At 37.1% G+C, this 17,236-nt stretch overlaps 1 protein-coding gene across 10 annotated transcripts in view; it reads right to left on the minus strand.

Moving 5' to 3' along the window:
• EMSY (EMSY transcriptional repressor, BRCA2 interacting) overlaps positions 1 to 17,236 on the minus strand; it is a 79,021-nt gene that overhangs the window by 37,984 nt on the left and 23,801 nt on the right. For all 10 annotated transcript variants that reach the window (XM_080642999.1, XM_080642998.1, XM_080643001.1 and 7 more), the window contains 3 exons: positions 10,606 to 10,882; positions 7,663 to 7,917; positions 194 to 343 (listed from right to left, as the gene is read on the minus strand). In XM_080642999.1, the coding sequence (XP_080499125.1) occupies positions 194 to 343; positions 7,663 to 7,917; positions 10,606 to 10,882 (682 nt within the window). The remainder of the gene's footprint in view (positions 1 to 193; positions 344 to 7,662; positions 7,918 to 10,605; positions 10,883 to 17,236) is intronic.

Consider the following 17,236-nt stretch of genomic DNA (forward strand, 5'->3'; position numbering starts at 1 on the left):
CTATGAAGGAAAAGTATAGATGACCATACCACAAAAAGAGAAAAAACTTTTTTTAGTTGGAGGGAAGTGGGAAGTCAAGAAAGGCCTCTTTGAAGAATTGTCTCAATAATATCTGTAACCCCAGTGTCAAACACAGAGAAATTACTCAATGACTATATAATGAATAAATAAACTAATGCTCAAGAAAACTTACCAGTAGGAGTGGTTACCAGTTTAGTTGTCATTATTGCACCGTTACTACTAACCACCATAATAGGGGAATTGCTACTGGTGGGCAGAGTTGCTGTCACTGGTTTGGGTAAGATTTTACTTGGTTGAACTTGTTGTGTGATTATTTTAACACCTTTGAAAGAAGAAAGATAAATATCAGTACAAATTATTTTAAAAAACACATGTCTTATACCAGTGGTCGGCAAACTCATTAGTCAACAGAGCGGCAAACGGCGGTTCGCAAGCCGCAGTTTGCCAACCACTGCCTTATACCAACCCAAGAGGGCAGTAGTTATAAACATTTACTCCATTTACTCCATCTTGACTAAAGAGAAGCTTTAAAGTTCATGTGGATAAAAAGTCTTCACCAACTTTTGTTTCTCAAATTCCTAATTTCTCATTCAAGAATACAATTAAAACATTATAGAAGCTATTGAATTCTTAAAGAAAAACAATTTTTTTTCTTTATCTACGATATATAAGAGCTTTCAAACCAAACAAGCATTGGCCTGAACTTTTACAGACAAATAAACAATGTTTCATGCAGATGGGTATGAAAGATTAGGATAAGAAGTCAAAAACAAATGTTAATGTAGCTTTTATATATTCCCAACTGCACCAAGTAGTTTTCTAACCTCTTAAATTATAAAGACTGTTGTAAACTATAAAGGAGCAAGAACATTTTCTTTTTGAACCTTTATTTTTAAACTAGTGGCCCAGTGCACGAAATTCGTGCACATTAAAAGAGGATTAATTAAAAGGAAATAATTTAATATTGCTATTTGCCCTTTCTCTATAATAGAAGTGTCAGATATGAAAGAAAATTAGTAAAATGTATATGAAAACCTTCCTCCTGTCAGAGTCTGGGGCACACCACGGAACCCAGAGTCAAGTCCCCGCCCACCCACATGCACCTCAAAATCACATGAGACCCAGACCCGGCTGGCCCCCGCCCCCATTGGTCCAGACCTGGCCAGTCCCACCCTTGTCAAGCCCCGCTGGGCAGGGGACGTAGCCTCAGGTCCTCTGGCCCGGCGCCAGGACGGGAGGGGGGGGGGGACGTGGCCTGAGGTCTCCCAGCCCAGACCGGGGTGGGGGCATGCCTTGAGGTCCCCCATCAAGCCCCGCCAGGTGGGGGACATGGCCTGAGATCCTCTGTTAAGCCCCGGTGGGTAGGGGGCATGGCGTGAGGTCCTCCATCAAGGCCCACTGGCAGGGGGGTGCAGCCTCAGGTCCCCTGTCAAGCCCTGCTGGGCGGGGGACGCGGCCTGAGATCCCCCGACCCAGCACTGGGGGTGCACCTTGAGGTCCCCCGTCAAGCCCCGCTGGGTGGGGAGCACGGCCTGAGGTCCCCTGTCAAGCCCCGCCAGCCAGGGGGGCGCAGCCTCAGGTCCCCTGGCCCAGTGCTGAGGCAGGGGGTGCAGCCTGAGGTCCCCCGGCCTGGTGCCAACGCGGGAGGCGCGGCCTGAGGTCTCTGTCAAGCCCTGTTGGGTGGGGAGTGTGGCCTGAAGTCCCCTGTCAAGCCCCACTGGGTGGGGGGCGTGGCCTGAGGTCCCCCATCAAGTCCTGCTGGGCAGGGGGTGTGGTCCTGAGGTCCCCAGGCCTGGTGCTGGGGTGGGGGGTGCGGCCTGAGTTCCCCCGACCCAGCACTGGGGGTGCACCGTGAGGTCCCCTGTCAAGCCCCACCTGGTGGGGAGCGTGGCCTGAGGTACCCCTGCCTGGCGCTGGGGCGGGGGAAGCAGCCTGAGGTCCCCTAGCCCAGCACCAGGACGGAAAGCGCACCTTTAGGTCCCCCATCAAGCCCTGCTGGGAGGAGGGCATGGCCTCAGGTCCCCTGGCCTGGCACCGGGGCGGGGGACGTGGCCTGACGTCCTCCAGCCTGGTCCCCTGTCAAGCCCTGCTGGGTGGGGGGCTCAACCTGAAGTCCCCTGTCAAGCCTCATGGGGGCGGGGGAGGGGGTAGCCTCAGGTCCCTGCTGATTGCTTGTTAAGGCTCCTTATGGGAACTTGGCTTTAGCTGTGGGTGCAGCCATCTTTGTGACGGAGTGATGGTCAATTAGCATATTCCCTCTTTATTAGATAGGATTGACAGCTTTTTAAAAGTATTTGTAATAACACACTTTGTCAAATACATAATAAAGGATACATTATTATTATACTTATAAAAATATGCATTTGGACAAGAAGTTAAAGGCAATATGCAAAAATAAAATAAAATATTAGGGTGGTGAGGTTATGATTCTTTTTTACATTTTTCAAAAATTTTACTTAAATATTATAATTATTACATTGCCTTTCCAAATGTAAAATGTAAAATTTCATGCTAACTACAACTTTAAATAACAATTGTTAACCGAGGAAGAAAAATTTTGGTAACATTTTTTCCTCCATAACTTCACTGAAATAATTCTGGAGTTGAATGTATTACACCAGGACTTTAATTTCATGGAACTGAATGTATTGCCATAGACAACTAAAAATTGTATTACTTTTTTGTATGGTGATTAGATTGAGACATTAGAAAAACAATAAATCTACTTATTTAATAGCCTTAGATAATTTTAAACTTCTTACAGCCAACAAAGAAGTTAAAATTATAACATCTAAGAATAATTAGGCAAATTACTTAATCTCTCTGACTCAATTTGCTCATTTGAAATAAATAGACTACTACTATATACCTTCTAGGGCTATTGTAAAGATTAAATAAATCAAAATTGTAAAGTGCATAGTACATAACAAGAATTCAATAAACAAAGTATTATTATCATCAGAGAAATAAAGAAATCTTAATTATAATAAATCATAAACAGTGAAGTTGGAGGGGAAAATTATTTTTAGTATTATCTCATTGGTGAATTATAATAACAATGCTTAAGGCACATAAAAAGAAGTTCCCAAAGAAATAACCACAGAGGAAAATTTAAAAGGATCATAAGAGACTTTGCTCAGTCCTACAGATAAGTTGAAAATTTGGATGAAATAATTTTCTAGAAAAATACTATTTATCAAAATTGACCTCAGAAAAGAGATGTTTAAATAGACAAATTTCCTTAAAATAAATATGTAAGAGATCCTCCTCCATCACCAAAAAATAGCAGGCCCAGAGCTGCACAGAATAATTCTACAGTCTTTTAAAAAGAAGGTAATTGCAATGTCACAGATATGTAAAGTATAGTATAGGGAATATAGTCAGTAATATTGTAATAACTATATATGGTGCCAGATAGGTACTGGAAATATTGAGGGGAACACTTCATAAAGTATATGATTATCTAACCACTAAGCTGTACACCAGAAACTAATCTATACTAATAAAAAGGGTAATATATTAATTAGACTGGGAGACCTTCCAGATAAAGCCATGGTGGTGGGGCCGAGGCAGAGGCAGTTAGGGGCGATCAGGCCAGGAGGGGAGGGCAGTTGGGGGCAAGGAGGCTGACTGGGGGGCAGTTGGGGAAGCAGGCTGGCAGGTAGAGTGGTTAGGGGTGATCAGGCAGGCAGGCAGGTGAGCAGTTAGGAGCCAGTGGTCCAGATCGTGAGAGGGATGTCCGACTGCCGGTTTAGGCTCGATCCCAGTCGGACATCCTCCGAGGGGTCCCAGAATGAAGAGGGTGCGGGCTGGGCTGAGGGACACCACCCCTGTGCACGAATTTCGTGCACCGGGCCACTAGTATAAAATAATACTGAATGTAAACTTAATTGAAAAAAGTCATTCTGACCTGGGATTTGGCAAGAGATTCTTAATATGATACTGAAAAAAATGAGCAACAAAAGAAAATAATATATGAATTGGACATTATTAAGATTAAATACTTTTGTGCTTCAAAAGACATAATCAAGAAAGTGAAAAGAGAACCCACAGAACAGGATAAAATACTTGTGAATTATACATTTGAGAAGAGCTTAATATCCAAAATACGTATATTAAAAAAAAAAAAAAAACTCATACAACTCAATGATAAAAAGACAGCCCAATTAAAAAGTGGGCAAAAGCTATAAATAGACATTTCTCCAAGGAAGATATATAAAGGGCCAATAAGCACATGGAAAGATGCTCAACATCATTAGTCATCAGAGAAATGCAAATCAAAACCAAAATGAAATACCATTTCACACAAACTAGGATAGCTAGAATCAAAAAGTCAGAGAATGACAAGTATTGAGAAGGATGTAAAGAAACTGCTGATGGGAATGTAAAATGATATAATCACTTTGGAAAACAGTTTAGCCGTTTCTCAAACAATTAAACATAGAATTACCATATAACTCAACAATTCCACTCCTAGGAATACCCTAAAACTTACAAATGAGTATTTTCCACAGAATTATTCATAGCAGCCTACAGTAGAAATAATCCAAATGTATACCAATGGACAAATGGATAAACAAAATGTGAAATAAAATTTAGCTATAAAAAGGAATGAAGTACTAATACCTAGTATAATATGTATTATTATAACATTAAGTGAAAAAAGCCAGTCACAAGAAAATCACACTTTGTATTATTACATTCATATGAAAATCCAGAAGAGTCTGCATGGTCTATAACATGTAGGAAACTCTAACACTGCATATGCACAAGCAAGAGGGGATGATAGGATGTTTTCCTTTGGTGGCTTTGTTACATTATCTGATATACTAGTATATGATGTCCCTACTGCCAAAATTTTCTCCAGAGAGATGTCTGATGGTATTGTTGCCCTAGGATATGAAGAGGCTTTAAAAATACTTTCTAAAAGGAAAAGTGGGAACTACCACGTTCGTCAGATGATCAGTCTTACAATCCAGATGAAAATGAAGTTCAAATTCTCTTTGATCTTTGTTAAACCGGAGAAATAATGGTGTCAATATTTAGCAATGATTTTACCAAGATTAAAGATTTGCCAGAATGTGTGCTCACAGACCTCTTCATGGCCACCACTGCTGTGAAATATATACTCAGTATAATTCCGAGTATCAGGTTACTGGCATTGAAGCGCAGGACAGCAGTCTCGGACACACTGCACATGCCTTGAAGGAGAGAAGGCGAATGAATGCTCTCAATGAAGTTTAACCCCAGAGTGAAGAGAGGAGAAATCTCCAATGCCATCAATCAATATGGTACTGGAACCATCAGCAAGGATGAAGACTGAGTAACATGGAAAGCACTGTGAGGAAGTCCCTGAATTATTAACCAAGGCAGAGAAGAAGGAATGATTTGACAAACTTGGTGAAGTTTCTATCAGCTCTGAGCCTTCCTGCCTTTCAGGGAGTGGTGTGGCATATATTACTACTCCCTCTGGTTCTGTCGCTGACAAGGTTGTGATTGAGGCCTGTGATGAACTGGGGATAATCCTCGCTCACAAGTTCTTTCATCACTGATTTCATCACACATTACTTTAAGGTTTGCTTTTATGTGGGTGAAAAATAATGTGGGAAATTTTGAAAATACTTAAAACATTAAGTCTGCATAATTTTTAAAAAATACTTTAAAAAAGAAATGTGGTATATAGATACCATGAAATATTATTCAACCACGAGAAAGAAGGAAATCCTGCCATTTACAACATGAATGGCATTATGTTAAGTGAAGTAAGTCAGAGAAACATAAACACTGTATTATCTCACTTATATATAGAATCTGAAACAAAACAAAACTAATAGAGCTCACAGATACAAGAGAACAAGCAAGAGGTGAGAGGTTGGCTAAAATGGGTGAAGGTGGTAAAAGGCACAAACTTCCAGTTACAACATAAACTAGAGGTCCGGTGCATGACATTCGTGCACTGGGGCAGGTGTGGGGAGGCGTGGTTGGTCCCTCAGCCTGGCCTGCGCCCTCTCGCGGTCTGGGACCCCTCGGGGGATGTCCGCCTGACGGCTTAGGCCTGCTCAACATCCCCAAGGGGTCCTTAGCACTGCCTCAGAGGTGGGAGAGGCTCCTGCCACCGCTGCTGCACTTGCCAGCCTTGAGCCCAGCTTCTGGCTGAGCAGCGCTCCCCCTGTGAGAGCACAGTGACCACCATGGGGCAGCTCCTACGTTGAGCAACTGCCCCCTGGTGGTCAGTGCACGTCATAACAAACAGTCGTTCAGCTGTTTGGTCGATTTGCATATTAGCCTTTTATTATATAGGATAAGTCCTGGGGATGTAATGTGCAGCATTGTGACTATAGCAAACAATACTGTATTGTATATTTGAGAGTTGCTAAGAAAGTAGATATTAAAAGTTATCATCATAAGAAAGTAAGTTTGTAACTATGTGTGTGACAGATGTTATCTAACTACTTTGCAATATTCAGGGATAGGGAAAAGGAGGTCTACAGTTGTTCAAATGGAAAATAATACAAGAATAAATTGAGTTTTGCATATTCACAACTGTAAATCTACTTTTGCCTACCCTTATATACATATAACAAATCATTATGTTGTACATCTAAAACTAATACAACGTTATACAGCAATTATCTCAAAAAAATAAGTGTTCCTATAAAAAAACAAAATAAAATAGAAAATGTCAGCATCCTCCAAATTACTATTCTATCACCAAATAAAGTCCAGATTCATTAGAGAAAAAATATCCATTTTTTTTCCTTTTAAAGATATTAAGTATGTTAAGAGGCTTTTTAATTTCCCTGTGACTCAGCCTCCATCCTACCTGCCTTTCTATTCAATACTTTTATGATTTGACAATTTATAGTAATTGACTCCTACCTCTGAGTTCCCATTGTGCTGGAGAAGCTTTCAATAAACTGCTAAATTGTTATCTCACAAACCACAAACTTCTTCATTGTACATAATCCTATATAATAAAAGGCTAATATGCAAATTGTCTTCCTAGGAGTTCAACCAGGGGGTGGGGTTGGCCAGCCAACCACCCACAACCTCACCCTCCCTACCCCAATTGGGGGCAGGGCCGGATGGCCATCCACCTGCGGCCCCTCCCCACAACCAGCCCAGCCTGATCGGCCCTGATCAGGGTGGGCCAGCCAGACCTCACCCGAGCACAAATTCATGCACCGGGCCTCTAGTAGTCTATAATCTTAGAACCTCTTCTGCTCTTGAAAATTTTATGTCATATTATTCATAAATATGAACTGCCCTCTAATACACAACTCCCCAGACTAATTTTTCAAGTGTTCACTTCCCATGACCCCAACAGGTCCCAGAGTATAATTCTAAAATCTGGGTTTATTTCCTCAGCATTCTTTCTCTCTCTTGAGAGTTCATTGAAAAAATAACAACAAAAAACCTCTTCCTGCTGTGCAAACTGCTTTTTATTCCTTTTCTATTCCCAAGCTCCAGGTCTTTCTATGTAGGTATTTCCAACAGGAGAGTCTCAAAATACATTTTGGAATTTAAAAATCTGGTAATTGAGGAAACTATATATGGAAGTAAATCCATATATATTAGTGGTATTCTGAGAGCTGGTGATTAGAGAAGGATTATAATATCTTGTAAACATTTCCCAGTTACCTGACTCCTGTTTGATTTGAATTGTAGGCTTAATACCAGGTGGCAAAGGAGACTGCTGAGGCTGCTGCTGATGAGATACTGAAGAAGGCTGAGCCACCTGTTGCTGTGTCTGTTGCTGCACTTGATGTAACTGTTGTTTAGGAGACTGTTGATGCTGTTTAGGAAACTGTGCAAGAATCTGAGTTGGGGTACCCACTAAGCTTTTGGGGGAAGGAAGTCTAGTTGATGCCATTTTGATTGCTGATGTAGATACACCTGTAGAAGAGTGAGGAAAAAGAAAATTCAATAGTAAAGCATAATTGAGGTTACTTCTGGTTATTGTAGTAGATAACACAAACTAGGTAAATCAATAAAAGCAGTAATTTATTAAGCACCCATTGTATGTCAGATATAATGTGTGATATTTTACATATTATATATCTAATCCCCAAAAGCTGCAAGGGAGGAGGCATCATTGCTCTCACTCTCAAAAAAAAAACACTGATTTCCCTTGGTGAAGGGTTAACACAAAAGAAACAAAAATATCAAGCAGGATATTCTCAAACTTGTTTCTCAATAGATTTTCCATTAGAAAATATAAGTTCTTAATGTAATATAAAAGCAAAGTAAACTAAGTTTTAAATCTTATTTCTAATACATTTCTTTTTAGGTTCTAGCAAGCCAATTTAAATAATTTAAACATGGCATGAAATAAAATAACTGCCCTGGCTGGTGTGGTTCAGTTAGTTGGGTGTCATTCCATGCACCAAAAGGTTGCTGGTTTGATTCCCAGTCAGGGCACATGCCCAGATTGTGGGCTCAATCCACCGCCTCCTCCCCACGCCAGTATGGGGTATGCAGGAGGCAGCCGATTGAGGTTCCGCTCTCACATCCATGTTTCTCTTTCTCTCTCCCTCTTCCTGCTTCTCTCTTAAAAAAACAGTAAAAATATCTTTAAATAAAATAATTCACAATGAAACATTTACCTTTTGAATTATTTAGCAGGGCAAAGTAGCTTTTCTTTATTTCGCTTCAATAATCTATAAATTAAAGTCATTTCTTAAGAACTCTAACTGGGTCATTAAATAATCATTTGTCCCCCACGTACTCACACAGGGGCTACAGAAGCTCTGTAGTCAGAATCACAACTACAGTCTGTATGTTATCATCCCATTAAATTTTACCTTTTAAAAAAGAAGATGCCTTAATTTCTTAGAATAATATAAAACTTAAATATCTCAAACAGAAACTCAAATCATCATACAATTTCCTTCACTATTTACATTCAGATACTTTTATATCCCTCATGCTCTACTGAATTCCAGTGAATTCATGAGAAATCTCTGAGACGGCTTGTCCAGCTCCCCTGTAACTAACTACTTAAGGCTCACAGAGAGATATAGGATGCAAGAAGAAAAGAAGAAAATAGGGAAGTCCTAAGTTCCCAAGAGCTTCAGAGGGTAGCTGGAGAAAATTAAGAATGAAAACAGAAGCATGGAATATTCATTTTGTCTAAAGATATTTCATTAGTAACCAAGAAGAATACCCCTCTTATCTCAAATAAAAACTTGGAAGAACAGTAACCTTTCTGATATAGTAAAACTTTAGCAAATTGTAATGAGGACTAGAAGGGAAAAACAACTGTCAATGGATAAGAGTTTTGATATAAGGTCAGGTGAGCAGACAAGTGGCCTTTGCTTCTCTCACCTTCAAACTTTGAAATGATGAATTTAGATCATGTTTACAACCAGCATTTTAAAGACTTTTTATATAAAATTATTTCTATTTTTAATAATGCTATATTATAGTTTACTACTGCACAAATAGAAAAGTTGGAACAACTTTTTTAAAAATCAGTTAAGGTAACAAATAAAAGAAAATTTCAAGCCTGCTATTTCTTGCCAAAAAATAATAATAGATGCTCTCACATTCTACCATTAGGGCTATAGAAAAGGAATACTGACCACACTGCATCTATGTAACCTCTTCCTTACTAACAGTTATATAGAACACATTAAACATGATTAAAGCAATTATGAAAAACACTATTTTCCTACTCAACTGCTTGCATTTGCTACTAGTTCATAAACTATATTTCCCAGTCTCAGTCTATCTTGAGCTATATATTATTCAAGTAAAATCCAATAAAAACTAATATTAAGTTCTGCCCTATGTTGCTTCTATGCTCCTTTTTCATAGATTACACCATAGGTTTGAATTCTATATAATAAATACTTCCTCTGATCCCCATCTTAAGACTTACCAACCCCGCAAAATAAAAATTTCTTAACAGTGTGCTATTCACCTTTCCTCTGGGAGGAACATAAAAATATAGGAGATACCTAAACTGATTTAAGCTAACAGAAAATTGATGTTTCCACATTTCCTTTCCTCTGCTATAAAGAAGCAATTGTCCTTCAGGTCAGCCTCAGTTCCTCTCAATATCTCCCATTACCACCCACACAGAAAAATTTAGGAGATTGAAAAAAGGCAAATGGCATGTCCTTGAAATCATACTCTTCCCCCTACTTTTTATCATTGGGTAACTTATTTTGAAGAGTTACATATTTGATATCTCTGAGTACATAATTATAAACTGAGTGCCTATGAAGAACCAACCTATAGTAAAGAAATTTCATGTTCCTCATTTGAAAATCCCACTATATTAAAGATATTTGTATATACCTTTAAAATTTGTTGTGACAAGATTTAACCTGCATTTGGGGAATGTTAATTACCTTGGTGATTAGATACTATGCATGTGAATTTTAAAAATCTTGAAGTATATTAATATAAGAAAACTGAGTAACCTACTATCTTGACATTCTCAGACTGGGAAAGGGAAAGTGGTAATCTGTGATGAAACAGGAGAGACCTTCAGACCCAAAGCAGAAAAATAAAAGAGTTCTCTTCAAAATTCCCATATAACACAGGAACAAAATTACATCTTGAATTACTACTCACCTTGTGCTACTGTTGACATGACCACAGATGGTGTGGAAGATACCACAGCTGTTACTGCAACTGTATTAGGGATAGGTGAAGGTGTAGAACTGCTGCTGCCACTGCTGCTACTACTGACCAGAGAGGACTGTGAAGCAGTTATAACCACCGGTGGCTTCTGGGTTGTGGAAGCAATTACTGATGTTGGTACAAGCTTAGTGACTGCTGCATAGTTATGGGATTTGGAGAGAATATTGGGCACGAAGGTTGAACTTGGTGATGTGGTCACTATAATAACCTAAGAAACGAAAAATAAGTTATTTTCATATACCTGCTATACTACTAATGTATTTAGACTTGCTGTTCTATATAATTCAAACATAGCTTATGAAACACAAAGTATGAAGAAACAATTTAACAGATAAATACACAAATAAAAATATTTAAATGAAAACTTTTTACCAACCAAATATTTTTAAAGACAACATGCAATGCTGTTCAAGACACAGAAAAGTAAGAATGTTAACATAATGCTTAGGAAATATATATCAGCACAATCTTTCTAGAAAGTAATTTGAATAGTCATTCATTTGTAAATATTTGTTGAGCATCTACTATGTGCCAGGCATGATTCTAGATGCTAGGGATAGTGGGATAAACAAAACAAAGTTTGTACTTCATGGAACTACATTCTAGTGGGGAGACAATAATAATAAACAAATAAAAAATTCATGTCACGTTGGAAGAGACAATAAAGCAAGGTAGTACATAAAAGATAATGGAGTGCTTTATGACTTTTTATCTAATATTTAATGATGACCTCTATGATAAGGTGACATTTGAACAGAAACTAGAAGTAAGCAACGAAGGGGTAAGAAGCATGTTGCTACCGAGAGGAAGAGTATCCAATGGCATAGGGAGTAGCAAACACAGGGGCCCTGAGGCAGAAGCAAACTTGGTATGTTCAAGAAACTTCAAGGACCCAATAAATAGGATTGGAATTTATAAGGTAGAGCGTAGTAGGAGACAGATTCAGAGAAGTAATGGAGGACTAGATGATGTAAGATCATGTTGACAGTAAATACCCTTGATCTGATATGATGAAAATGGCACTTTATATCTGTGGCCTTCCTTCTAAATATCCATAAACTTCGAATAATCATGATAAAACATTAGACAAATTGCAATAGTGGGACATCCTACAAAGCACTTGACTACTACTCCTCAAAACTGTCAAGGTCATCAGACATAAGGAAAGTCTGAGAAACTTTCACAGCCAAGAGGAGCCTAAGAAGACATGCAATAAGGTATCCTGAAACAGAAAATGACAATAGGTTAAAAACTCCAAAAAAATTTGCATAAACCATGGACTTTAGTTAATATCAGTGCATTGATATTGGTTCATTAATTTTAACAAATGTACCATACTAATATAAAATGTTAAAAATAATGGAAACTTAGTGCAATGTATATGAGAACTCTCTGTACTATTTTCTCAAGTTTTCTCTGAATCTAAAACTATTTAAAAATTAAAGTACTTTTTATTTTTATTTTACTTTTAATCCTCACCTGAGGTTATGTTCTATTGATTTTTAGAGAGAGAGGAAGAGGGGAGGCAGGGGAGAGAAAGAGAGGTGTGAAACATCGACCGGCTACCTCCTGTACATACCCTACAAACCTAGGTATGTGCCCTGACCAGGAATCGAACCCACAATCATTTGGTGTATGGGATGACGCTCCAACCAACTGAGCCACCTGGCCCGGGCAAAAAATAAAGTTGTGTGTTTTTTTTAAAAGAAAACATTACTCTATCTGCTAGGTGAAAAGTATAGTACAGCAGAGATTGTAGAAACATAGAAACAGGGAGAAAAATTAAGAGCCTCCTGCAATAAACAGAGATGATGGTGACCAAAGTGTTCATGGTAGAAATAGTGAAAAGTGAACAGATTCTGAATATATTTAAAGAAGAAAACAACAGGATTTGCTCATAGGTTGATACAGAGAACAGAGAAAAAAAAAGGAGGGGGGCAGGGGGCAAGAAAGAAACTTCAAGTTTAGCCAGTATAGCTAAAAACTCTAAAAGACATAGGGACAAAGCATTTCAAAGAGAATAGGATAGAGCAAAGGTCCTAAGGTAGGAATTAGCTCAATGTAGTTATAAACAGAAAGCAAGCCACTGGAACAAAACCATTTAGAGCAAGGAGAGGTGGAAAAATAAGCAGAGGTCAGATCAAACTTGTAAGCCAGAGTAAAGAATTTAAATTGTATACTAAGTATAATGGGAAACCATGGGATGATTTTACAACAAAACTTGATTTTTATTTTAAAAGATCACTCTAGCTGCTATGTGATAAGATGCAAGAGTGGAAGCAGTGAAGCTAGTAAAAAAGCTATTGCAGTAGACCAGGCAATGATAGAGGCTGCTTGAACTGGGATGTTAGTGGAAATAAAGAGAAGTGAGCAGTTTCAGATTATTTTGAGAGGTAAAGTCAATAGAACTTGATGTATGGAAATGATCGGGTTAAAGGAAAAAAATCAAGATTAGCTCCTAGCGCTAATATGCATTGGCTTATTTAAATCTCTCAACAATCCTATGACGCAGATACTATTATTATCCCTATTTTACAGCTGAGAACACAAAAATCATTTACAAATCTGTAATATCACAGTTTTATCCTTGGTGTCATGGTAGTATAGTGATACCCAAAACAGAGCTGAATGTCTTTTTCCTCTTTTACCAAAATTTCTTGTACCAAGGGCAGAAAAATTGTTTTGAAAAATCCAAAGAATTTAAGGGAGAGATTCTTTTTCATTTTTATATCAATCCTAAAGAAGGCCTGAATTTAAATCAGTTAGTCAAAATTTACTGAGTATGTCTATACTCAATACCTACATCTCAAAGAAGCTTTGGCTAAATCTCTATTATATATATTTCAAGTGTTATAGAGAATTAGTACATGTCCATTACTTTAAGGACTCAAGAGACAAATACACATCATGACCAGCATACTTCTATATAGACTTGATCAGCAAATACCTATATAGTTATTACAAAAACAACAATCAGCCATTATGTAAACTGAGAAGAAGTAGACCAATATGGTAAAAAGACCAGAAACTTAAAGAGTCAAAAGAACCTGAGCTTAACCCTGCACTGCCACTGACAAATAGTGACCCCTGGACATGTTTCAAATCTCTGTGCTCCAACTTTCATCTATAAAATAGGGATAATAATACCTACCTTGCAAATCATTACAAGGATTAAATGAGAAAATGATGTGAAGCATCTAACATAGTGCTAGGCACATAGCAGATGGTCAATATTTGGCAGTCAACAAATGGTACTTTTTAGTAGCTTATTATTACTACTTAATAAGTGTTAATAGGATATCAGCAAAGGTGTTATAAACCATATCAATCTGGAAATAAAATGTACTTATTTTTGTTACATTAAAAAATCTTAGATAGCTTTTTCCAAAATTCTGATACCCCTGTATATTCAAAGAATTCACAAAGCTACTAACACAGCCAAACCAATTAGCGTAGTAATGGCAATTAGGTTTCACATTTGCCAATTCTGAACTAGTAGTAGTAGCTTTCTCAAGCACAGTGTTTATAAGGTCTCTGTGGCACAGATGAGGATTGGCCAAGGTTTGGCAAGAAAGTATGACACAGTTAATTTGCAATGTCTGTCATGGGCAAGGGAAGGGGAAGCATTCACACTTGTGTCAAATATTTGCAATTTCAGAATTGGAATATGAATATAGGCTTCTAACATTAAGACAACATAATTTTAGCAAAATAAATCTGGAGTCTTTAAGAGCATGTTTTAGGTTATAGATACAAAGATAAAACATATTTGAAATTTCAGTCTTCGGGTTGATTTTTTTTATCTGAAAAGGGATTACTGAAAATTAGAGATCCACCTTGAAGAAAATTTACTTGCACTTTAAAGTTACTTATTACAACAGGGAAAATAAAGGGATTTTGAAACCAAGTGAACCAAACAGTGTTTATTCAGGCCATAATTCAAATTACTGACCTTCTAGCACTCACAAAAACTCCTTAAGAGTGCTGGGACTTGCACCCTAAGGATAAAATGAAAAATATAAATCAAGCACATGAAAGCATAAAGCTATATTCTGTTGCTTTGTTTATATTAAGTGCTATACAATGTTATACTTAAAATGATGGCACCACATTAACATAGGTGGAAGTTTGTCTACCCTGAAAATATATGACCTATTAGAATTTGAATCAAGTCCACAAAATCATAAATAATTATATTTAATGTAAAAGTCACTTTACCTAAAATAATTCCTAAGTTGACTTACATAGGATTTGTGAGAAATCCAAGGTGAATACAATAATGTCAACAGCCTTACAAAGTTTTCAAAAAAAATCCATCTACCCAGCAAAATGAAAACAAAAAAACCAACAATATCTATTAGTCCTACCCATACTCAGCTTGTCCAAGAAATAATAAAACTAATGGTACTGAGTGTACATGAAGTAAGAGTAGTTTTATATTTTGAACACAGTAAATAATAAATATTTGAGGAATCAATGAATCTTATTTTTAACATAATTTGTTTTAAATGTTTATTTTTTAAACACAGTAGAACAAATCTAAAGTTCTGAGCCTGAAATCTCATGGTATGACTCATATATGACTTTGGAGATAAATATGCCCTCTTATAAACATCACAAGTGTTAACGACCTCAACTATCCATTTTCATAAGTCAGAAAGAAAAAAAAAAAGTCACTAAATTAAAAAAAAAATAAGTTCACCAACTTTACTTACAAGCAAACCTCCATCTATTACAAGTATATTTATATAGGTCTACCAAAGAAGATTGAAAGGTTAATAATGTTAGGTGACATTTACTGAAAATTGAACATATGCACTGTGTGTAAAGCACTTTCCATGAATCATCTCATTTAATTATCCTGATAACTCTAGGAAGTAAGTACTGTCATTAACTTTGTTTTATAGCAAACTGAGGTTCAAGAATAGTGATAGAGCCAGTACTGGAACTAAATCTATTCATTCATTCATTCATTCATTCATTCATTCACTCATTCAACAAATATTAACACCTACTACATGCCAGACACTATTCTAACCACTGAAGAATACATTGATGAGTAAGGCAAAGTCTCTACTCTTAGCAATTTCTACTCTAATAGGAAATAAACAAATATGTAATATGATGTCAACTAGTTATAAGCATAATAAATAAAAATAAAACAGTAAGGAAATAGAAAAGCATGGATAGGAGGTGGGTGCTCTTTTAGCTATAACTTTGCTACACTATTACTCAAATTTAGAAAGTAGGAGAGAAGGTAGGGGAGAGAAGAATTACTGATAAAATAAGATCCAGCAAAGAAGTCAGTAAAAAAGTTATAATACATTGCCACATACTATAGGGCTAGCCCAGAAAGCAATAATTATATTATAATAATATATAAAAAGTGATATTCAAAAAGACTACCTTGGAGACATCAAATTACAAATGCAAAATTTATGTTCAGTGTAACTTTTAAGAAGTCATCAAAAATAGTCAATTTCTATATATTAAGGGGTAAGCTTCAGTTAATTGATGAGTTCAGTTACTTGAAACAACTCACTCACAATGGTGCAAATAAATAAACACTGCTTTCCATAAAATAACTGCATTGGAAAGGAGCTAACATTTTTGAGTACACACATGATGTTGTACTTTAAAATACCCAATCTCACTTAATCCTCACAATAATCTTTTAAGACTGGCATTATTCTCAACTCACAAATGGGTAAACAGATTTAAAAAGACTAATTTATCTTATATCAAACTGAAAGAACTGGGGTTCCATCCCAGGCCTCTTTACCTAGAAAAATCCTTGTTTGATTTTAACACTACACCATAATGCCTCATTCTAAGATGGAAAATAGAATTATAATTCCACAGATCAACTCATTATCACTTCTACTTTATTAAGAAAATGATATTTTTATATATTATCTAATGGTATCCTTCTAGAAAACTCAAGGAGATTCTTTAAATGAAAGTTATAATGTATCTGAAGATTGAAAGGTGGGAAGATCACACACTGAACACAAAAATTTACCTCCACTCTCTCTCCCAAATTCCTCTAACAGTATGAACAGATTTTTTTAAAGGAAAGAGCCACATAAACCTGGAAAGTCAAAATGGAAAGGAGACAATAGCTATAAAACGTTTGGAAACTGGAAAACATACAAGCAATAATTGATCAAGCATTCCCAAGAAAGTGAAAACCTAAGACAGCAAACAGAACAAAAACAAGACAACTTGCATCAGAGAATCCCAGAAAGACTCAGCAACTGAGAGCACAAAATACTTCTGAAGTGGGGATAAAAGTAGAACTAGAGAGAAAAAAATAAGCTGAAAGTCTGTTTAAATAGCATTTAGATCCCCAGTTATCCTCCCCCATCCTAAAGAAAGACTAAATACAAGGGAATTTGATGACACCAAGATTTACTGTTCTATGTAGGAAACTGGAAGATTCTCCTCTGAGGAAACTGAGAGGAGTGGGTGCTATGTTGAAAACAGAGATAAAGTTTATATACTTAATGATGGGGTTATCCAGCCCTCTCTCTCCATTTACTTTCAAAATAAGGGCAGAAAG

Source organism: Plecotus auritus (assembly GCF_963455305.1).
Source record: "Plecotus auritus genome assembly, chromosome: 9".
In the NCBI taxonomy this organism is placed as follows: Eukaryota; Metazoa; Chordata; class Mammalia; order Chiroptera; family Vespertilionidae; genus Plecotus; species Plecotus auritus.